Here is a 24,725-nt window from a genome sequence, read left to right as displayed (position 1 = left end):
GAAATGTAATCACAGATGGCATGCAGACTTTTAATGGTATATTGCAGTCCTGATTCAGTTCACTATCTTTTAGCATAAAAAATTCTTGCAGAAATTTATAATACGATATACACAACTGATACTACGGATGGATAATGTCTGGCACTGCAAGTTAACAATAACATTTGATACGCAGAGGAAGTGTTCAGTTCTGCTTTGTTTACCTCAAAGATTTCAAATCCAGCAATATCCAAGATGCCAATGAAGGAAGCTCCCTGCCGTTTAGTTCTGTCCAAAGCTTTGTTAATACGGTGAACAAGCCAACGGAAAAGACGTTCATATGTAGCTTTTGCCAATGCCTCTACAGCAAAGTCTGCCTTTAGAAGGGAAGGAGGAGAAATCATAGCTTATAACGTACAAAGATGAGAAGTAATGCTTTACTGCAAAAAAAAATCTAGCACAATAATTCTGGAATACAAAAGGTACAAAGGAATTAAGTTGCATTGAACAAAAAAAAAGATAAAAGTATGCACTAGATGTTGTCTAGTTTTGTCATCTGTATAGCTCTTATTGAAAGTAATTGCTTCGGATAAATTCAAAATTAATACTGGACTACTCTGAAGCTGTTCAGAACATTTACAAAGACAAAGTCAACAGAGAGGCAGTATAGTTACTGAAAACTGCAGCATCCAAAGGAGAAACAAAATAATTTCTTTCGTATATTTCCACTCACACTGCTTTTAAGAGAGGAGTGTACTTAGAAAAATGTTTGAGTTTTCACTGCACTTTGCGTGGGAGAGGGGCCACAGGAGCAACAAAACTGTTCTAGGCAGCATGAATTACAGATGCCCGTTACAGGTGGTCATTCTTTAATGCCTTCTTATTCAGCAATTGTTTCAACTTATGAAGTGCTGAATGAGAGGTAATTACAGCCTGGTCCTTGTACTTAGTCCTTGTACTTATGGCTGTCGTAGCTTCCCTGTGGTCATATGAGTGTGATTTGCAACCATCCCTGCCAGCTTCTGACAAGCAAAGTCAATGGAGAAGCTGGCAGGAAGTTGCAAGCTATTGTCAACGATGACAACCATGATTGATGGAACTGCTGTCATTAAGCAGCAGTCACATTTGACTGTGTTGCTAAATGATGGGAGTTTCTGGTCCCAATTAACATTGGTTTTTTATTGCAAATTTTATTATTTAAAACTTTGGACAAGGTGTTAACGGTCTGACATTCCTTCTTGTCTTACATCATTTTTGTGTTTTATATACATTTTATATACATATCATTTATATACAATTATACAATATTCAATCTTATCGACCACCTTATTCTAGTAATGTGTGAAATCAGCATCTTGTATTTCTCTATTGAGACCTTCCTTTCTGTTCCCACCATAGGTAAAACTTATTCTAAATTTTGTAATAATCTGACTGATCTTTATTTTTCATTTCCAAAGTTAACTTGTCCATTTCTGCACACGCTCATATTTTATTTATCACTTCACTCTAGTCAGGTATTTCACTATTTTTCCATTTCTGGGCGAACGTCATTCTCGCTGCTGTGATGATGTGTATTATTATATATAACTCTTCTCTGGTATGTTTCTCTGTTGTTATGCCAAGCAGGAAAAATTCTGGTCTATAATCTACTCTCCGTCCTGATATTTCTTCTAGCCATATCCATATCCTTTGCCTATACTTTTGCGTCTTATTACAGGACCACCAAACATGAAAATAAGTGCCTAATTCTTCAGAACATTTCCAGCAACTAGGGGATATTGTTTTGTACATTTTGGCTAATCGTGCTGGAGGGAGATGCCACCGGTAAAACATTTTATATAAATTTTCTTTGTAAGCTGAGGCCAGCGTTATCTTTTTATTTCTATCCCAAAGAGTTTGCCATATATCAAGATCAATACCATGTCCCAAATTTTTAGCCCATATCAGCATTGGTTCTTTAACTTGTTCCTCAGTCATTTTATACCCCAATCTATACAATTTTCTTATTTGTTTCTCATCTGGCCCCAATAAGATTTTATCCAATGCAGTTTCTTGAATATTTATCCCCCACTCTTTCTTATCTTTCCCATATTGTGTTTGTATCTGTAAGTAAGCCCACCATTCCAATTTTATCCCTTGTTGTTCTAGTTCCTGTCTGGATTTCAATTCTCCCACATCAGTCATAATATCTTTATACGTAGTGCTGTTTTCCAAATTGAACAGATTTGGGTAAACTATCGCCTCTAGGGTGGACTTTTGAAAGTAAGGAAAACACAATCGCTTTGTTTGAAGTAACATAAGGGGAACAGTCTGTGAAAGAATGCGTACGTGGATGTGTATGAGTTTATTATGATAAAAATAGCAGAATGAAAGGATCCATTTCCTATCCTTAAAATGTTAAAATCTCTTCTTTCAGCAAACTTTTTGAAAGAGAAGCTATGCATTAAAAGTAGATGTAAAGATTTTTTAAACAACCAGAACTATATTACTTTTCATGCCAAAGATAAACATTACAGTCAACTGACATAAAATTGCATAATTTATGAATCAGGTTTCTAAGTTCTACCCAAATGCCCTTTAAAACATTCTCAACTGAATAAACTTCCATCAATGCCAGATTTAAAATGCTCTTAAGAGCTGCATGCTCATCAATCATGCCTCCACTATTCTGTCCCTCTATCCAAAACTGCTTATGTTCAGTTATGCCTATACCAAAATTCAACACAGAGGCACTGTTGGAGAAGTAAGCTAACAGCTACTTCTGGAACACAAAGCAAAACTTTACAGCTCAAGAACAGAAACCTGATAAGGTCTTACTATAATGTAAAGTATGTCCATCATCATCACTCTTGCCCTTGCCTCCCATGATAAAAGTTCCAGATATGTTAGCTGGAAGCAGACGGGTACAATAAGATATATCATTCTGTATTTTGGCTTACTTGTTCTTTGGTTTGGGCTTTTTGGACATAGTCCCTGCCAACTTTAATGCGTGGAGTGAGTATTGCTCGAGTAAATTCCATTACATTCATTCCCAACAGATGGCAGAGCTTCTGTGCAACTACAAACGAAAGCAATGAAGTCAGTTATCACAATTCTCCTTCAGCTACTGCTTGTGCAATTTATATATTTAAAAAAAATACTGTTTTCAGATTATCTAGCACTGGGAAAATATTTTCAAGTAAAAATGAAATCTATATCTCTGCTGTGAAATGTTTGTATGTTGCAAGACTGAATTTTCTCCGTGATCTACATTTGGGCCAATTGGGCTTCAATGTCAGCTTGTATATATCAAAGGGTATCCACCGTGCATCTAGCATTTCCCTTGAACTATACTTTGCATATATTCTTTTAGCAGCAATATGTAACTTGGCTTTCAGAAAAGCTATTTTCCCCTATTACTGACATTCTCAGTGGGATATTAAAACAATTCAGAATCCCATGATTAGCCATCATTTGAAATGTACCTCACTAAATCAAGCCCAGAATAACAGTAAACCTTGTACTCTGGCAACCAAAAAAATGACTTGGGAAAAGTGATAATTTTAACCGCACTCATCCATTAGTATATTTTAATAGTTTCACAAGTCTTTAATTACTAAATTACTTGCAGAAATAGTATTTCTGAGAACTGTTGGCACTGGTAGCCAACTATGAAAAGTTAAGAGAGGGAGATCAAATGGTAGCATGAGTAAAATGTTTCAATCCCTCCTCCCTAATAATTCCAATGCATGACAAACTAGCTACGTGGAAACGAATTGTGGAAAACCAAATACAAGTACATGTTTATGGAAATACTTTTATGTATTTATCTATATTTACAGGTATTCCTCAACTTATGACCATAACTGAGCCTAAAATGTCCCCGCGTTTCTGGCAGCTGAAAGCCTCATGCTGCAAGTGCTCCGTGCAAAAATCTTGCTTGGATTTTTGGGACAAATCTTTTTCAACTATCCCACAGAACCCAGAGAAGTCCCCTTGGCAGGCAGCAACAGCTTGTATCCTTCCCTGCTGTTTTCCCTGTTGACTTTCTGAGGAAGCCAGCAGGGAAGATTCCAAATGGCAATCACATAATGCCAGGCCCTTGGCAACTTATCGTAAGTGAGAGTGGGTTGCCAAGTGCCATATGACTGTGGCAATGCTGTAATGGCCATAGGTTTGGGCACAGAGAAATCTCTTTGTTCATCGCTGTTGTAATTTCAAACGATTGCTAAATGAATGATCCTTATGCGAGGACTATCTGTACATATGAATTTGTTATGCTTTCCAAACCACTACCAAAGATAATTTTGCCTATGTCCTTTCAGTAGAAACACCATTTCAACACCATTCATGCCACTGATACTTTCCTCTCTTCTAAGGAATTATATATAAAGACATGAAGTCCGAAGCCAGTACAAAATACAGAGCTTTTTAAGAACGTGAGGCATTTTTGCTACTAGAAATTGAAACAATAATTTAGAAGAAAGAATAATTTAAAATTCTTATTATAAATCTATAGCATTTTTCTTTGAGTTGTTGAACAGATACAATCTATCAATTCACCATTATTTACCATTCTATAATTTCAATCATCAGTCTAATCTAATATAGAGAGATAATTATATCTATTCTCATTTTAAAAAAAACACCACCAGAAACTGGTTAATTAAGAAGCTGAAACTCATGAAGTTACACTCCCATTTTTACTTGTGTTTTAGAAACTTTGCTGATAAGTCTTCCATGAGATCATAATTCAAATACTTTTTCAGAGAACAACTGCCTTGATATCAGAACTGAAAAATCAACTTTGAAAGATATTACACAGGCATGGTAATGGAGTATAAGAATTGTACTTTGTATTCAAACACTTGATATTATTGTACCACCAAAATTGCTTGTGGCAGTAATACAAATGATGCTTAGCAAATTATTTATCCTACTAAATATCAATAAGATATATTATATGTCTTATAATAATAATACATAATAAAGTAAGGATATCCTTTGCCTGTAAATACTTTTACCTGTATTTTCTGGCATAGATGCTTGATCAGTGTTTCTCTCTTTTTTGAAGGAAATATTCCCAAACTGTAGTACTGAGGATACCACTTTCAACATAGCTAAGACATAAAACAAAATAAGTCAAGAAATAGAGAAAGATAGCTTTAAGAACTAACTTAAACTGTAGGAACACCTGGACTTATATACAGATTACAAGCCAAACTAACTGAAAGGCTTCTTATGGCAAATGGATGTATTCCTAGGCAATGTTTTTATCCCAGTTGCTGTATATTCTGTAGCTGGACCAAAGTGAAAATATACAGAAAGATAATGTCAGGTGTGGGAAATCAGGAGTCCAGGGAGTTCAAATGAATATATAGGTTTATTGCAAACTTAAGCTCTCTGCAAGAATCTGAACTACTAACAGTCCAAGCAAACTGGTGGTAAATAAGAGACAATTCAAGGTGGACTGGACTTAGAACTCTTGTGAGGCAAAGGGACTCGAGACTGATGGCCTGTTTGACCTCTCCCTTAGGCTCATCCTAGTTATCTCCTACAGATAAGCACATACAAGAGCCCAGAGCATTGCACTGGCATGACCAGACCTTTGGGGGTAGAATCAATACTCCCCTGGTTAATTAGTTATCTACAATCTTCAAAAGCTCATCTTTGGTACCTTAAGACAATTTTTTTTTTAAAATTAAGATGCTTAAGATGTTAAATTCAGCATTCAGAATGCCACGTATTCTTAGGTATGATAATTTTATTTTATTTTAAAAAATTCAAGTACAGGTAGTCCTCGACTTATGACCATAATTGAGGCCAACATTTATGTTACTAAGCAAGGCAGTTAGGGGAGTCACATCCCCTTTTACAACCTTCTTTTTGCCCCAATTGTTAAGTGAATCACTACAGTTGTTAAGTGAATTATGTGGTCATTAAGCAAATCTGACTTTCACCATTGACCTTACTTGTCAGAAGCCGGCTGGGAAGGTTGCAAGTGGGGATGGCGTGGTCGCTGGAAGCTGCAACCTTTATAAATAAATACATGTCAATTCCCAAAAGCCTGAATTTTGATCACATGATCATGGGGATGCCATATATATATATATGCATCAGAAAAGTAATAGCCTTTTAAAACATACCTAGTATTTCATCATGAGAAAAGCCCATGATATGCATGGCCTCCATTGTCTCCTGGAAGTTATCTTTATCTTGTTGGCCAGGAATGGGTATGTAGCCATTGGACAGAAATCGGTAGTTGTTAAACCCTTCAAGGAGCAAATCAGCTGTGTAAAGAGGAAAGAAGTGAGGTTTTTTTCTCCACAAAAACAACTGGTACTAGTAGCTGTTGATTTACTCATGTTTAAATGAAAAGTAAATTATTCACTTCCTAGCAATCGTAAACAATCAAATCCTCATTGTTGAAGCTTTCAAAAAATCTTGAAGCACATTGTTTTAATATCAGGCTATGTTTACTGAATGAATTGGAATAAGCAAAAATTTTTCAAGAAAGCAATTCCTAGTAAATACATCCATCTCTTTATATATTCAAGCTGATGTATCTAAATATATCACAGTACAATACTGTCAATTACAAGAATTGCATCACTATACAACCTTAAAGATATTCAGATTGGCTATTCAAAGGAAGCTGAAACAAAGAGAATGTCCTTTGGACATTCAAATGTGCACACAGTAGATTTGCATATGGTGTTTCTGTGTATTACTCTCTCCATACCTTGAGCAGAAAAAAATCGTTCCTATTTTAAAGAGCAGCTGCCTGGTACTGTTCCCAGCTACACTGTTTTTTTTTGTCTAGTGTGGGTACAGCAACTGCAGTCCTACTGTGGAATTCAGCTTTAGTTTAAATGCTACATTAATCATCCAAACACTATACATATTAACTCACCTTTCAAATGTTCACCAGCCCCGGCTAGAAGCTGATAGAAAATGTGAAAAGTCCGTTCATCTTTGGCTTGACGAACTGCACGTGATTTTTCTAATAAATCTAAGCCAGAGCAGTTAAGAATTTTATGAGCAACTGTGTATCTTATCATGTAATTGAAACTATGTGTTTTTGAAAAAAACACAGCACTGAATGACTGTTCCTAATAATAGAACACAAACTGTCACAGTAGAATCAATAAAGTTGTCAAGGGTCCAATCATTTCTCCATCTATAACAACTTCCACAGACCAGTCTATTTAGACATCAAGCTATCTAGCATTAATTATTTCTTTGGGTCTTAAAAATCTCTCGAGTAGAACAATGCTAAAATGTAAAAGACAAATTCCAACTGAAGCTGACATCAAATTGGGAGCCAGAAAGAAAAAAATGCTGGCATAATTTAATAACTTGTAATACAGAGGGAGGCACATAACTGATAAAAAAATAGGGCTAAATGCAACTGGTGAGCTTCCTGCCCATGATTCATAATTGTATCAAGTAAAACTAAATTAAAAATGTACTTTTTTCTGTCAAGATGGCCTGTCCCATTTTTGGAGAGCAGCCCACCTATGGATAGGTACTCTCTAAAGTATTTTGATCAAGCTATCACTGTAGTTTTTAAATTGGATCAGCGCTTATCACAATGCTGAAAAAAGGATACATGTTTCAATGTTGGCCCCAACAATATAGCCAGCAACATCAAAATTTATTCTGATGAACTTGCCCTGAAGAGAAAACAAACCAAAATTTAAAAATTCATTTTTAGAATATACAAATTATGCACGATCCAAAATATTTTAAACTGAACATTTACAACTGTTAGGATAGCAAAAATAAATCTAAACATGTATGTTAAACAAATATAATTTAAAAGTTATTACAATTAGATTTAGAGTACAAATCTTAATTTTAAATAATTGGAAAAATATAAAGTTTAACCACTGCTTTATCCATTAAATTAATATGTTAATGCATTTTAGGATAGCACCATACTTCAATCTAATAAAAATACATAATACCTTAAGGAACAATCCATCTCCTATTTAGTCCAAAAGTTAAAATCCTTACTACTAGATATTTCTTTTATGCATAAAGAAACTACCATCTGGATCATATTAAAGTATTCTTGCAAAAATAGTGCCAAAGCACTTGAAGTGATTGTGTTTACAACATCAGTGCAGATTTACAGAAAAATGTAACAAGAAACAGATGCAGAAGTGCTTAAGAGAAAAAAATGTTCACATAATTCATGTAATAGAATTGAACAAAACCAAATTCTGAACAAAGGACTTATAAAGTTAACAAATAAGCTACTTATGGGAGTTTGATAAAGTGTGGCTGAGAGCTGTTCAAATTCTTGCCATTCCATGATATCCTATTATTTTGATAGTTCTTGGATTTCACCCTCTCTTGTTGAAAACTTGTCTTTCTCACTAAAATCCTGCTCAGAAATATTTCAAACTTGTTGTTGTTAGCTGCGAAGTCGTGTCCGACCCATCGCGACCCTATGGACAACATTCCTCCAGGCCTTCCTGTCCTCTACCATCTTCTGGAGTCCATTTAAGCTCACGCCTACTGCTTCAGTGACTCCATCCAGCCACCTCATTCTCTGTCGTCCCCTTCTTCTATTGCCCTCAATCTTTCCCAGCATTAGGCTCTTCTCCAGTGAGTCCTTCCTTCTCATTAGGTGGCCAAAGTACTTGAGTTTTAGCTTCAGAATCTGGCCATCTAAAGAGCAGTCAGGATTGATCTCCTCTAGGACTGACCGGTTTGATCGCCTTGCAGTCCAAGGGACTCGCAGGAGTCTTCTCCAGCACCACAGTTCAAAGGCCTCAATTCTTTGGCGCTCAGCCTTTCTTATGGTCCAACTTTCACTGCCATACATTGCAACTGGGAAGACCATAGCCTTGACTATACGCACTTTTGTTGACAGGGTGATGTCTCTGCTTTTTAGTGTGCTGTCTAGATTTGCCATGGCTTTCCTCCCCAGGAGCAAGCGTCTTTTAATTTCTTGGCTACAGTCCCCGTCTGCAGTGATCTTGGAGCCCAGGAAAATAAAATCTGTCACTACCTCCATTTCTTCCCCATCTATTTGCCAGGAATTGAGAGGGCCAGATGCCATGATCTTGGTTTTCTTAATGTTAAGTTTCAACCCAAGTTTTGCACTCTCCTTCTTCACCTGCAACAAGAGGCTCTTTAGTTCTTCTTCACTTTCTGCCATTAGAGTGGTATCATCTGCGTATCTTAGGTTGTTGATATTTCTTCCGGCAATCTTAATTCCAACTTTTGATTCATCTAGCCCTGCCTTTCTCATGATGTGCTCTGCATATAAGTTAAATAGGCAGGGCGACAGTATACAGCCTTGCCGGACTCCTTTCCCAATTTTGAACCAATCAGTGGTTCCGTGTCCAGTTCTCACTGTTGCTTCTTGACCCGCATATAGGTTTCTCAAGAGACAAATAAGATGGTCTGGTACTCCCATCTCTTTAAGAACTTGCCACAGTTTGTTGTGATCCACACAATCAAAGGCTTTAGCATAGTCAATGAAGCAGAAGTAGATGTTTTTCTGGAACTCTCTAGCTTTCTCCATGATCCAGCGTATGTTGGCAATTTGATCTCTAGTTCCTCTGCCTCTTCGAAATCCTGCCTGTACTTCTGGTAGTTCTCGATCCACATACTGCTGAAGTCTAGCTTGTAGGATTTTAAGCATGACTTTACTAGCATGAGAAATGAGTGCAATGGTGCGATAGTTTGAACATTCTTTGGCACTGCCTTTCTTTGGAATTGGAATGTAAACTGATCTTTTCCAATCCTGTGGCCACTGTTGAGTTTTCCAAATTTGCTGGCAAATTGAGTGTAGCACTTTTACTGCATTGTCTTTTAAGATTTTGAATAGCTCAGCTGGAATACTGTCACTTCCATTAGCTTTGTTGTTGCTCAGTTTTTCTAAGGCCCACTTCACTTCACATTCTAGGATGTCTGGCTCGAGGTCAGTGACCACCTCATTGTGATTATCAGGGACGTTAAGCTCATTCTTGTATAGTTCTTCTGTGTAATTTTGCCACCTCTTCTTAATCTCTTCTGCCTCTGTTAGGTCCCTGCCATTTTGGTCCTTTATCATGCCCATTTTTGCATTAAACGTTCCCTTCATTTCTCCAATTTTCTTGAAAAGATCTCTGGTCCTCCCTATTCTATTGTTTTCTTCTATTTCTTTGCACTGTTCATTTAAGAAGGCATTCTTATCTCTTCTAGCTATTCTCTGGAATTCTGCATTCAATTGGGCGTATCTTTCTTTTTCTCCCTTGCCTTTCGCTTCCCTCCTTTCCTCAGCTATTTGCAAAGCTTCCTCAGACAGCCATTTTGCTTTCTTGCATTTCTTTTTCTTTGGGATGGTTTTGGTTGCTACCTCTTGTACAATGTCGCGAACCTCTGTCCATAGTTCTTCAGGCACTCTGTCTATCAGATCTAATTCCTTAAATCTATTTGTCACCTCTACTGTATATTCAACAGGGATATGATTTAATTCATACCTGAGTGGCCTAGTGCTTTTCCCTACTTTCTTCAGTTTAAGCCTAAACTTTGCAAGGAGAAGCTCATGGTCTGAGCCACAGTCAGCTCCTGGTCTTGTTTTTACTGACTGTATAGAGCTTCTCCATCTTTGGCTGCAGAGCATATAGTCAATCTGATTTCTGTGTTGACCATCTGGTGATGTCCATGTGTAGAGCCGTCTCTTGGGTTGTTGGAAAAGAGTGTTTGCTATGACCATCGCATTCTCTTGACAGAATTCTATCAGCCTGTGCCCTGCTTCATTTTGCACTCCAAGGCCAAACTTGCCTGTTATTCCAGTTATCTTTTGGCTTCCTACTTTAGCATTCCAATCCCCCATGATGATAAGGACATCATTTTTGGGTGTTAGTTCTATAAGGTGCTGTAGTGCTTCATAGAACTGGTCAATTTCATCCTCTTCAGCACTGGTGGTTGGGGCATAGACTTGGACTACTGTGATATTGAATGGTTTGCCTTGGATTCGAACTGAGATCATTCTGTCATTTTGAGGATTGTATCCCAGTATTGCTTTTCCTACTCTTTTATTGACTATGAAGGCTACTCCATTTCTTCTGAAGGATTCTTGCCCACAGTAGTATACCTGATGGTCATCTGAATTAAATTCACCCATTCCTGTCCATTTTAGTTCGCTGATACCTAAGATGTCAATGTTCAGTCTTGTCATCTCTTGTTTGACCACGTCCAGCTTTCCTTGATTCATGGATCTTACATTCCAGGTTCCTATGGAGAAAAAATCTTTACAGCATCGGACTTTCCTTTCACCACCAGACACATCCACAGCTGAGCGTCCTTTCGGCTTTGGCCCAGTCGCTTCATTCTTTCTGGCGCTACTAGTACTAGCCCTCTGCTCTTCCCCAGTAGCATATTGGACGCCTTCCGACCTGAGGGGCTCATCTTCCAGCGTCATATCGTTTTGCCTTTTGGTACTGTCCATAGGGTTTTCATGGCAAAGATACTGGAGTGGGTTGCCATTTCCTTCTCCAGTGGATCACGTTTTGTCAGAACTCTCTGCTATGACCTGTCCGTCTTGGGTGGCCCTGCACGGCATAGCTCATAGCTTCATTGAATTACGCAAGCCCCTTCGCCACGACAAGGCAGTAATCCATGAAGGGGATTTCAAACTATATTGTTTGAAATATACAACAACCATTTTAAGATTTTCATTTGCATGGGAAACACAGACTAAAATAACTGCAATTGAGTTTTGTTTTGTTTTTTGCTCTTTCCCCTACTTTTGTATAACTGAAAACTATTCTATGCATGACAGCTACATTCAAGTAGCCAATCCCCAAACCAAAACACACATCTGGATATTTTGTTCCATGGTTTTGTGCTCTTTTGGGCAGAAGTAGGTCAGAGCGAAAAGAAGAATGGGGTCAAACAAATAAGAACCTTTATTAGGGATTACCTTGTATCAATAAGGGCAGCAAAGCATACTTATTCGTTGCTATCATTGTGTATGCAGGCAACCAACCAGCATATCTATCACATACTTGGTCCCTTCTGAGGCTAGGAGAAGCTCTGCAGGATCACTGTGAAGACTATTCTAGGCATTTGTCAGATAAAGTTCCACAGTTTTGCTTGGAGAGCTGGGTGGGCAGGTCCTATATGTATAGTTTTGTCTGGTTATCTGGAGAGAGTTTTTGCCTGTTAGTACTGATACAGGATACTCCAGGGGCTTTGAGTCCTGCCATCTTTATTTTAGATCCATGTGCCTCCTGATTGTTTAAGACCTCTGGGGATATTTGATAGGAATCACCTGGTGGTGAATGTTTTCTTGTGGGAAAGGAAGATACTGTCTACTTTGCAAGAAAGTTATAGTTCTCTCTTCAAAAAGCCAACAGTGGATCCAACAAGACTGGACAATTTTCATCAATACCAACCTTTTGTTTCAGGGGATGTACTGATTGTGCTTGGGGATGACCTCTGATGGCTCAGGACAGCATAATTCTAGCCCTTCTTGGTATTTCACTATCCTTCAATAACATCAGTTCTGGTATCCTTCTAGAGCAGTTTATGAATTTGGGAATGGATGGCACAATGTTGCAGTGACTCCCTCCTTCTTCTGAGACTAGTTACAATAGTTGATTGGAAAGGGATGCCTCAGGGCTAAATTGTCTCTCCATTCCTTTTTAACACTTATGTGAGTTTTTGGGTTGCTTGACACTGGAGATCTTTTGTCTTTAACTGTAGATGCAGTACAACTTCCCCAGATAGAGTTAGCACATGGCACCTGCTCAAGGAGTAGGTGGCAGTTGTGGTCATAAAGAACTTTGAATAAATCAATTTTTTGCATCAGTTGTACCCATTCCTGCATTAGAAGATTCTGCTCATGATCTCTCACGTCTTAATCATTTCCTGGTTGGACTACTGCTATAGGTTTTACATGAGTCTATCTTTAAAAAGCATTCAGAAGTGCAGCTGGCATGGAATGCGGTAGTGCATGCAATTTTTGGTGCCCCAAGATACACCCAAGCAATATTACGGTTGCATCAATTGCGTGGCTTCCAGTAGGCTTCAAAGTATAATTCAAACTGCTGATTGCTACATTTAAAAGCATGCTTGGCACAAGGCCAGTACCGGTACTTATTATACTGTCCATGTATTATCTATTAAGCATCAATTATATCCTATGCAACCCATCCCATACTGTATGTTCAGCCATCCATGTACTTCAGCTTTCTAAAATTCATACATATAGATATGAAGGCTTTGGAGAAAAGTTTTTATTGCTTTTTCTCTTCCAAAACATACCCATCCAAACCTTTAATAGCTTAATTTATTTTTCCCCAGATCTCCCAATCTATGCACCAATTCAAAGGAGATTGATTATCTAGATTTTAATTGGTACCTATAAACACTTAAGAACAGGGAACGAGCGAATGGAAATTCCAGACAATAGTCTAGAGTTTGCGTATATGAATCAAACTAATTTAGTTGTATACAAAATTGAACACCAAAAACACCTGAGTTTCAAAATTAATGCTAATTTCAGCAATTTCATTGTAAAAAAAAAATCTATGAATAATGGATTAATAATTAATTAAAACCCATACTTACAAAGCGGGAGGAATTATCATTTTTCACAGTTTTCGCATTTCCAAAGGATTCCAGAATAGGATTGGCTTGTAGAAGCTGACGCTCTAGTTCACCCTGAAACATCCACAGAAATATAAAGTTATGTCAACCTAATTTAAAAGCAATAGAGATCCCCAGTGCAATTTTTAGTTATTCTGTATCTTTCTCTCCAGTACACTATCTTCAGAAATGACTTAAATGTTGTTCAGCTGAGATTGATGAGCTATAAAAAATAAAGGTAGTTAAAGAATGCCACAAAAAATAGTAAACATTCATTAATGTTAGGATTCATGATTAAACAGCAACCGTCAACTTACACATAAAATGCATTTAATTAATGTAGGCCTTGTTCTCCCACTGCTATCACTGCCCTCAGAAGCTTTATCTGATATTTATCATATCAGTAGCTTGATGTGAATCAGAGGTAGGCAGAGATAAAGGAAAATACAAAGTGTGAATTTAACACTTTACTTCACAAAATGCATAAAGCAGTATAATCAGCGATTCCTGCTGTTAAAGGAAGATTTCTGCTTTCATACCTAATCAGCCACTCTAACCCTGTATTACTGGTTTGAGTTTAAATGACCAGCTTTGTGGAATACAAAGTCCATCTCTTGCTCAAGTATTATTCTCTAGTTAGAGTTAAGAATTTGCCAATTTTGTAAGCTGATTTTACAACTTTCAACCTCAGAAAAAGTGTCTGAATTATCAGACAATTTAGATGAGAGGTCTCCATAGTTCTTAATTCATGGCAGCCTTGCTGCCTCAGTCATTTTTTAGAGTGCCCCTAGCTCAAAACTATGAACTACATCAAGCTACCAGTTTGCATGATATTGGACACAGGCTGATATCACTGTTTCCCACTTCAAAATTTAAAACATGCTGTTGTGCCTCGTAACAGAGCATATAACTTTGGAATCATTTGGGAGTTAGGAAAATATCTTATGCCATCATAGCCCACTTTAACATTTGTGTATATCCATTAGCCCACTGAGGAGACAAAGTGCTGGAAGGTATTTCAATTTTGTATGGAACTGTAAGGATGTCAATGAAGTGGAATGAATGATAAATAAAACATAATTGCAAAATGCATGCTTGAATATATCTGGGTTTTTTTCCCCAGACAATCTTATTTACAAAACACATCAATTTTAGAAATGTTCCATATGAGATTTTATTCATAAAATTCATAAGATGCTTCCAAATACCCTTGAATATTTTGTAATAAGTTTTGTCTGATTATAGCTACAGAGATCTTAAAGAGTTTACTTATTATATTTCATTTCTGTGCAAAAAATTCTAAAGTGTTTTTTTATTTTGTTGCTATGGTCTGAGAGCTTAAGGGAAGGTGGATATAATATTCTGTTACCTACTATATATCCCTTCCTGTAATCACTGAATACCAGGACTTGGATAGCTCCTAAAACTAATCCACGATATATAGTACATCTAAAGTGCAAAGATCTGCAAGTTCAATTCCTCTTAGAGCAGGGATGTCAAACTGCCAGCCCACGGGCCAGACGCATCAGGCAGAAGCCGCACCCACCCCATTGTCGGCAATGGCAAAATAGTCCCGATAAATCGTGACATCGCGAGTTTGACATGTCTGCCTTAGAGTGTTTGAATTCTTAGAATAGCATCTGGCTATCTATCTGATGAAACCCAAATAGACAGAACCATCCTAGTGATCAAAGTAACTGCATCCCTTCTCAGCCACTTAAACTCACTGGACTTCATTCACTGGAATGGAAGTAATTTCAACTTTCACATTTATGGAGCTTAAGAACATTTAACATTCAACAGACCGTGCTGTTTATAAATAGCAATATAGTAAAAATGTGTAATTTTGAAGTAATCCATCTTAATTTTTACTAGGTTTTCAAGCATCTTTTGTGCAATTTATATAATGCCTTTCTTGTTCTGCTTGAACACTTAAGGCAGCATACATCTTAAAACAAACTAAAAAAAACCCTCACACAAGTAATAAAACTTGAAAAAAATGTACTTGTCAAGATTGACAAAATCTTATCATTAAAAAAATCCCTTCCAATAACAAACTTGTTATTTCATTTAGAAATTTAATTCTGTGCAGCTTACTGCTAGCTCTAGGTTTCTCACAAAGTCTGAAAAAAAATTATTCTGGGTGAAATCAAGCCCTAACCAGACAAGTTTGTTCATATGAAAATTTAGAGACTCAGCTGCATAAAAAGGTCTAGTTTAATAAACGGAAACAATTTTCAATGTTTTACAAATATAAATTGTAATAGTGAATATGGATGCACTACAAGAGTCTAAGGTTGATCAGTCAAGAATAGGAAAGATCTTAGTTTGGATATTTCCAAATATCTAAAAAGTCCCATCAGACTTTATTTGTAAAAGAAACTCATTTGCCCTCTAGATTCTTAAGTATACAGTTACAATTTTATCTATTTATGATTTACTCTATGAAATGATTCCTTGAAATGCATGGAATTACTTAAACATTCATTAAAATATGTTTGTATTTAATTTCTACTAACAGGGCCTCACAATGTCCAGCATATTTTCTTAAGGCATTAAATATCATAGACCCATCTGTGAAGTATTCTATTCTGGGATATTTCAAAGAAGCTTTAAACTAAAGGCAAGATTTACATTAATTTGCATATAAATTCAAGATGATTTTGAAAAAGGCATCCAAAGTAATGTGAAGGTGTGACAACATGCAATCTATTCATGCAAATCAATTATGTAAGGACAGATTAAGAAAAAAAGTAGTGCCCTCAGCATCCCTGTGATTTGGTTCATTGTGAGTCAGCAAGGTGACAAACTACAAGCATTATGTGCTACTCACATACAATGGGGATCCACTCTGCAGTTAAAAAATGACAATGAAACAATGTTAATAGTTATGAATTTATGAAATCACCAGAAACACAGTGGGTTACAATCAAAGGTCTTAATATTTATTAATTTAATACATCCTCTTTTCCTAATAAAGAAAGTTGGCTCCTACAGGATAATTCATATATCATTTTCTTAGAACTGAAACAAAGCTGTACTCTCAGATTTATTAAATCAGCCTAATCATTACAACAGCAATCTTGAAAAATATAAATGCATTGCCCGAGTGCCTACAGCCAATATCCATCTATTTTGCTTTGCTTCTGTACCAGTGCTAGGCAATCTCAATGCTCTGCAGATGTAAGGCATTTTTAACAAGACCACTGGGAAGAAATGCAGGAATGTTTGGAAGGCACCAGGTTGCTCTATGCTCCTAATGGTTTTTGCTGCCTATTGACAATTAATCTATGTCTACCATAACGATTATATATTATGATTTCCACACCTCCATGTGAGTTTTGCAAAAGAATTATAAAATAAAAATTGTTGCTCATGTGTGTGTGTCTGCACGTGTGCACATGCACATGTGCATATAAATGAAATGGGCAGAAATAATAATAGAGATAATTGACTTTGGGTCACATATTGGATTAAAAAGTGCACTAATTTATCACCTAGCAAACCATGGACCACTCCATCTTCTAGTACTTAGCACTCTGGTATTAAGTCTGTTTGCTTTTCCATTACATCAACACAACAGCTGATTAGAAAATAAGAAATATTGGGAAGTTTGTAACTCCCTACTTTTCAAATAACTTGAGAAATATGGCCATAAGGTTATTTTGTCTTTGTTTCTGTATTAATCCAAAATAAAATGTCACCATTAGTTGCCTGCCTGTACTACCTTTATACAGCATGTTGAGAAAAAAATAGACATTTACCTGGTGCTTCACCAACTTAGGTGATTGTTACAAACAAATAAATTCACTTTAGCAAATATAACCTTTCTCCACCCATTTCTATGTTTCACTCACATTTACGTTATTTTATGATGCTTTGACTCAAACTTCTCTATGAATTAATATTAAAGCGGAAAAAACTAATTTGGATAGGTGCACTATCTTTTATCGTACTGGGATGGATGGACACAAACATGCATGAGTAGGCAATACCCAAACAGTGTATTTGAGCTCTGAGGCTCCATCAGTGCCAGTCAAACTGCACATTATCTGACCCTGGAGTTGTGTTCTGTCTCCAACCTCAACAATGTTCCAAAATTCAGTACAACTTTTCAGCCAGTCATTTCCAACCAAACCCACCTCACAAGATTCTTGTTATAGGAAAATAGAAGGTAGGACCATTATGTACACATGTCACTTTGAGATGACCACACATAAAGGCATGATAAAACTAAACAATCAATCTGTATACCTTTATCTATGGGAGGAAAAAATACTCTCAAGATATACTCAAGTCTTACATCTGGGTAATGAGAGATTTTTAAAAAATGATTTTATGACCTTCTTATATAAGCGTCATTTTGCATTAGATTTTCTCTCACAGAACACAAACAGAAGCATTTAAAATCTGAGAAAACTCTCCAAATGGGCTGCCGTGATTCACAGTTTGTTATGTCATGCAAACTGCAGAATGCTAGGATCTTGTAAAAATGCTGAAAAGTTCATAAAAATTTGAAGAAAAGAAGCAACTTCTAAAAGGCTTTTAAGTTTTCTTTAATTCCCAGCTACATAATTGCAACTTTATATTGATATAGTGGAGTGATGACTTAAGATATGTAACACAGGATCACTTCAAATCTGCTTCTGTATATCATAAGAAACCTTTTGCTAATAGAAAAAATAATCTGAAGGCATTTTAATAATCAGGAGAATACAGGCATGGGGTAGTGGGTTTGAAAAGAAAAAATATTTCAATAATATATAAAGGTAACTAGTTTTATACATGCAAGCTCTGATTAAAAATTCACAACATCAAGATGTACTGAATTTCACAGAAATATTTTACTATATCAGCTTTATATCAGCTTTCCCAGCAGCACCTTCAATAAGTCCTGCAAATTATTTCCCAAATTTAAATGATCAATATTTCAACCACGATTTTATATGAAATTGTTTAGTGCTGACATTTTAATAGATTATCATACTTATTTGCAATCTTTAATAAAAACAGATGATTAAACATGCTAAATGAGATATTGAAACTTACAGGAATATTGTGGTCCTTTCTTCCTTTATGTGAGGAAGCAACATGTGCAAGATACTGAATAACTTTCTTAGTATTTTCTGTTTTCCCAGCACCTGATTCACCTCTGCAAAACATAAATTACTGGAATTAAATAGATGAAAAAAAAATAATCAAGACAAAATAATCAAAATCAATGAAAACAAGACAAATATTGCATGGAATGTACTTTTAACATTAGGCAGCAATAAAACTCTTAATATTGGACAACAGCAAAATAAGCTGGTTTCACTATCAGAAAAATGTGGAGTTGGCCATTGGAATAAAAAGTTCTACAATATTACTTAAAATAAAGCACTACTAAAGCAAAATTATTTAACATTACGCGTATAGATCGTGGGGTGCGATGGCTCAGCTGTTGAAGTCGCTGGGCTTATCAGCTGGAGAGCTGACAGCCCGGGTTCGAGACCCAAGCTCCATGCCATTGGACGAGTTCCTGTTACTTGACCCAGCTCCTATCCACTTAGCAGTTGTAAAGCATGCAAATGCAAGTAGATTAATAGGTATGTCTTCGGTGGGGAGATAACAGTGTTCTCTGCACCTGTGGTGTAATAGCCACAGGACCACAGAAAATCTCTTCAGGACAATGCTGGTTCTCTTAGCCAAGAAATGGAGACAAGCATCATGCCATAGAATCAGGCACAACTGAAGGGAAACCTTTACATTTTTTGCTTGTAGGTCAGACATTCAGAATTATTTCAAATTAAATAAAGTATTTTTACTCTCATCCCATTTAATACAAAATGATGTAATAGAGAAAGAAAGCAATGATTTTATCATTAGTTAGCCCGTTAAAATTCCATTTATACAATTTTTAGTGCTTTAAAATTTCATTGCTTTAAAGTCTTTACTGTCTATACCAGGGGTGTCAAACTCAATTTCATTGAGGGCCACATCAGCATTGCGGTTGCCCTCAAGGGGCTGGGTGGGTGTGGCCAGGGTGGGCGTGGCCTACTGGGTAGGCGTGGCTAGAGTGCGTATGGCCTACTGGGTGGCCATGGCCAGCTCTACATCGTTCGCATCAAGAGTGCCTATGGGGGCCTGGGCAGGAGTGGGACAGATCTGAGGGTCTCTGGCAGAAGGAGGGTCTCTGGGCCAGGGCCAAGGCAGTGGGGGCCGTTCCCTCACTGTTTCCAGGATGGCTTTGCGGGCCACATGAAACCACTTCACGGGCCGGATCCGGCCCCCGGGCCTTGTGTTTAACATGTCTGGTCTATACTCATGCTAATCCCTTTAAATAGTTTACAGTGGTACATGTCTACTGACTTCTTTAGATAGTTAACACAATAACTTTCCCAAATCTGTTCAGTTAACAGCCCATAAAATTTCCAGATCCAAATGTGCAAATCTTGCATAGTATAATCTATGCAGAAGAATTTATTAATAACTGAAAGCATGCATATTTCTATCCCATTTTATTTTTCTATTCTACTATAAGTTAGATATTTTAGCCAAAGATGGGAAGATAAAACGTACAGAACTCTATTCAAGAGTGCTCAGTCTTATACAATCTATTTGAATACATCTTACAAAAGTTTCTTTTGGAATAAGACAGTTAAGAAATGGACTAAAAATCAGTCGCACATTTTATTTAAAGACGATCCCAATTTTTTATATAAACATAATAACCAGCATTTTTACATTCTGAAAAAAAATTCTCTTTAAAACTTTACAAAGCTGCTGTCACTCAATGTATGTGAAACTAAACTGAATCAATAACACTTATGACTTTATAAGGAAGCTTCCCAAATATTTTACATTCTTAAATACTAGCCTGAACAGATGAAATATATTTTTAAGAACTCAATATCAGTCTAATTTTAAAACCGGGACTTTTTGAAACTCTTCCTAATTGTATACAGTGAAATAATTTTCCCTGTGGTTAAAGCTATTTTTGTTATCTACCAAACATTTAATGTCACACATGTAACAATCTGAAACAGATTTAAAAAAACAGAATAAAAAATAGTGTAAATATTCTTGACTCCAATGATCTGACTCTGGAAATAGAAGCCAAAGTAAATAAAAGACTTTACATATTCTCATAAAGTTATATATAAGGCTCAGCCTTCAAGTTTTTGGAAAGAGTATGATTTTTTTTTAAAAAAAAAAACTGTATCGAGACCAGACTTTGGGATGATATGGAAAACTTTTAAGAAAGATCAGCGCTGATACACAATTTTTCTGAAGCTGAGAGGAAATCTCAATTTGCCCACGATTGTGAGGTCTGTTCTGCCGAAAACAGACGTTCTCATACCCACCTCAGCACTTCTTTCACCCTGCACTTATCAATTTGTTTCTTAGTAAAGCAAAATAAATAAATAAATCTCATGTATTCAATTTTAATAGTATTCACTCATCCATAGAAAATAAAAAATAAAAACATTTCACCTACTTTCTAAAATCTTGCATTTCTCTTATACAGGACCACCTCTGTGGTATGTGCATGGATAAGGGGTCTTTTTTTTTTTAAACCCTCAAATCTAATGGAATGAAAGAGGCAGCTTCATGTCTTTCTTGTTCCAGTATAATGTGGTTCTCTGTGTGTATTTACATGTATACATGCTAGTGTACAGGTATAAACAGGAGGGTGGTTCTCTGTGTTAGCATGTGCACGTTATCTGTACAGTATATAAAAGTACAGTGCAGAACATTTTATGCTTCCATTTTTAACGGGAAGGCTATATTTGGGCACCTGCCTCCAAAAACGCCAATACCCCACTGGGTTTAAATAATGTTCCTGAATTTATTCATATGAAAACCGGCAGTCCTGCTCTCCTGCAGAGTTAATAAAATGGATTAAGCATTAAAAAATCTAGATTTTCTTCTCTGCACAAGGATCAACGCTCCTACAAACTTATTTAATTTTGTTCAAGAAAAAAAGCTGAGAGAAATATTTGATTTCCAGTTACAGCCCACAGGAGGTAGCCAATTTTTTATAATAGATTTGTTCCCCTAAATAAAACTGAAGCAAACTGTGTGGCTAATGAAGATGAGTCATTAGGTTGGGAGGGGTTTTGTTTTGTTTTGTTAAAAATAAAATGTACTGTAAAACTTTTCAATTAAAAAAAAAGATGAGTCCAACTTTCCTTATGTCCGGCCAGAACTTGAAAATAACATTTAACGTAGCACAGTACTTAAACAAAATGATCTGGTTGAGATCTGCATATGTGGGACTGATTGGGGTAGATTGCAAGGACGACTCCGAAATATAATTTTATCATATTTTATCTATATCTTAAATTATTGTACATTGTTACAATTTCATTTTAGATTGTATTTTATTACTATTTCATCTTAAATTGTATTTTATTTTAATTCCATTTTAAATTGTATTTTATCAAATTCCATTTTAAATTGCCTTTATCAAATTTTAGTAACAATTTGTTGCTGGAACTTTGCACTTTGATATGGCTCAAGGGCTAATTAATAATCAATAAAAGACCTTAGTGTTTCAAAATTTGAACAGAATATACAGCAGGCATGTAGAACTGCCATCCCGCGGCCCGGATGCATCACGACGAAACCGTGCCCTCCCCATTGCCAGCAATGGGGAAAAAGACGCGAGACGTCGCGAGTTTGACATGCCTGATATACAGTAAGCTTTTGAAAGACATTTTATGACAGCACTGCCAGTTGAACTAGCATGCTTGCACCCTAATTTTTCAGAAGAATTTATTGATACATATAGCTACTTGGAAGGGACGCGGTGGCTCAGTGGGTTAGGACGCTGAGCTTGTCGATCGGAAGGTCGGCAGTTTGGCGGGTCGAATCCCGAGTGCCGCGTAACAGAGTGAGCGCCTGTTACTCGTCCCAGCTTCTGCCAACCTAGCAGTTCGAAAGCACGTAAAAATGCAAGTAGAAAAATAGGGACCACTACGGTGGGAAGGTAACAGCGTTCCGTGCGCCTTTGGCGTCTAGTCATGCCGGCCACATGACCACGGAGACGTCCTCGGACAAGCGCTGGCTCTTCGGCTTTGAAACGGAGATGAGCACCGGCCCCTAGAGTCGGAAACGACTAGCACGCATGTGCGGGGGAACCTTTACCTTTACCTATAGCTACTTGAAGCACAATTCAAATCTGGAAACATCAGCCAAAATGTAGCAGATTTAGTCAGTTACAATGAAGATAACTCTTCAGGTTTTTTTAACACCTAACCAATTATGATGCAATCATCAATTTCTGAAAGATTATGCCATAACAAATTAGTTAAACTTTAGCAAGAAGACATTGCCACTTCGATTATTAATATCCATGTTTTTAGACATCTAATTCCTTTATTTTCAGACAAATATAGATGTAGACTAGACAACCCATGACCTCCTGGGATACTGTTTCAGAGATATTTCCTTACCAAAACAGAGAAACAGAATGATCACACATGCAGTTGAAGGTAGGGGAAATTTACCCAAACCCTGTGAATTATCCCACTGCCTTAGGGAAATAGCAATAGCAATTAGACTTGCTTCACAGTGCTTTACAATTTACAGAGTCAGCATATTGCCCCCAACAATCTGGGTCCTCAGCTTACTGATCTCGGAAGGATGGAAAGCTGAGTCGGTGAGAATCAAGCTGCCAAACTGCTGGCAGCCTGCTGGCAGCAGAAGTAGCCTGCAGTACTGCAATCTAACCTCTGTGCCACCACAGTTCAATGGTGCTACAAGCTATGAAGCAGCATTGGAAATGACAACAGTTATGTGACCATGGCTGATTGGATGTGGTAGAATGTAGTTCAGACTCACAAGAGGGAGGGGTTCTTTCCCATAGCTTGGAATCTTTGATAAGCAGGAAAAGAAAAAGGCAGATACCCCCACCCCCAGCACTTCAGAGTGTATATCTAATAGTTATATAGATTTATGCCTTAATCTGGCAAATTTCCAGTTTATAGCCAAACAGCAATGTCTTCTTCTCTTTAATCTTTCCCAACAGTATAGACTTCTCCAGAGAGCTAGGTCTTTGCATCCTGTGTCCCAGTTATGTGCCCTGTGTGAGGGTTTCTGCTGATTTTATTATTCATTTCTTTGTTTTCTTAGCTACCTACAGTATTTTCCAACTCTTAGCTACCCATAGTATTCTCCAACACCAAAATTCAAAAGCATCTATATTGTTTCTACCCTGTTTCTTCAAAGCCACCTTTCACTTCCATAGAATGTCCCAAGTAAAACCATTGCCTACATGATTTTGATCTTTGGGGTGGACACACATCACAACAGGTGAATGTCTTTCAAAGGTCTTTATTGCTACTTTTTAAATGAAAGTCTTTTTATTTATATATATTTCACATTTCTAAACCACCCATCTCCTTCAAACAGTTAACTGCTAGTTCCTGTACTGTAGAAAAGTCAGTTTTAAAAGGAAGAAGCCATTCACCCCTTCGGTATCTTCACTGTCAAATATTAATACTTGTCCTAAAACATTATGTTGACTGCAAAATGTTATTCTGGATATAAATACTGAATATTGGTGATTTAATGTAATTCTATTTCTTACGATACAACAAACCAAACCTCTCTTTTTTCATAGGATAATTTTTCATTATGATTCTGTTTTAGTGTACGATCATGTTGCAAAATAATTACACACACACACACAAGGTAATATGTGTGAAATAACCTTTAGGTTATTTCGAGAGTTTTTTAGATACAGAGTAACTGACAACATCCAAGCAAATTAATAAATTTTACAACTTGGAAGGGGCCGTTTGGGTAACTGAGTCTAATTTCCCAGGTCAGCTTTGGCTTTAAAACATTTAATGAAGAGATTTCTGCTTATGTGTCCTTTAGCAGTCAAAATGTTTATGCCTTTATGCCCTAGCTTCACTGTAACTGGAATCGGCCTTCCTGCAATTTAAGTTTATCATTGTGTCTTACTCTCTGGGATGCCAGAACACTGGGCTTACTGTGGGACCTGGAAAGTGTTATTGTACTCCTCCTTATCTCTTCTCAAGACTAAATATGGCCACTTCCTTCAATCTCTCCTTATAAGATTCTAGCCTCCTTATCATGCTCATCACCCTGTTTCTAGTTTCTCTGAATCTTTCTTAAATTTTATGCCCAAAACTGGACATAATACTTAAAGGTGGGTT

At 36.8% G+C, this 24,725-nt stretch overlaps 1 protein-coding gene across 3 annotated transcripts in view; it reads right to left on the bottom strand.

Annotated features, from left to right (window-relative positions):
* Positions 1 to 24,725, bottom strand: part of MYH10 (myosin heavy chain 10) — a gene marked incomplete at its 5' end in the record, with an annotated part of 84,334 nt that overhangs the window by 44,234 nt on the left and 15,375 nt on the right. For 2 of the 3 annotated variants that reach the window (XM_081318316.1, XM_081318317.1), the window contains 8 exons: positions 204 to 356; positions 2,919 to 3,037; positions 4,983 to 5,078; positions 6,105 to 6,248; positions 6,872 to 6,970; positions 7,571 to 7,634; positions 13,537 to 13,629; positions 18,604 to 18,706. In XM_081318316.1, coding sequence (XP_081174442.1) covers positions 204 to 356; positions 2,919 to 3,037; positions 4,983 to 5,078; positions 6,105 to 6,248; positions 6,872 to 6,970; positions 7,571 to 7,634; positions 13,537 to 13,629; positions 18,604 to 18,706 — 871 coding nt within the window. Of the gene's footprint in view, positions 1 to 203; positions 357 to 2,918; positions 3,038 to 4,982; positions 5,079 to 6,104; positions 6,249 to 6,871; positions 6,971 to 7,570; positions 7,635 to 13,536; positions 13,630 to 16,387; positions 16,406 to 18,603; positions 18,707 to 24,725 lie in introns of all 3 variants that reach the window. The other variant, XM_081318318.1, reaches the window with a different exon arrangement.

Source organism: Vipera berus (genome assembly GCF_964194415.1).
Source record: "Vipera berus genome assembly, chromosome: 2".
Classification (NCBI taxonomy): Eukaryota; Metazoa; Chordata; class Lepidosauria; order Squamata; family Viperidae; genus Vipera; species Vipera berus.
Note: the sequence above shows the minus strand (reverse complement) of the source record. Positions and strands in the feature narration are given on the sequence as shown.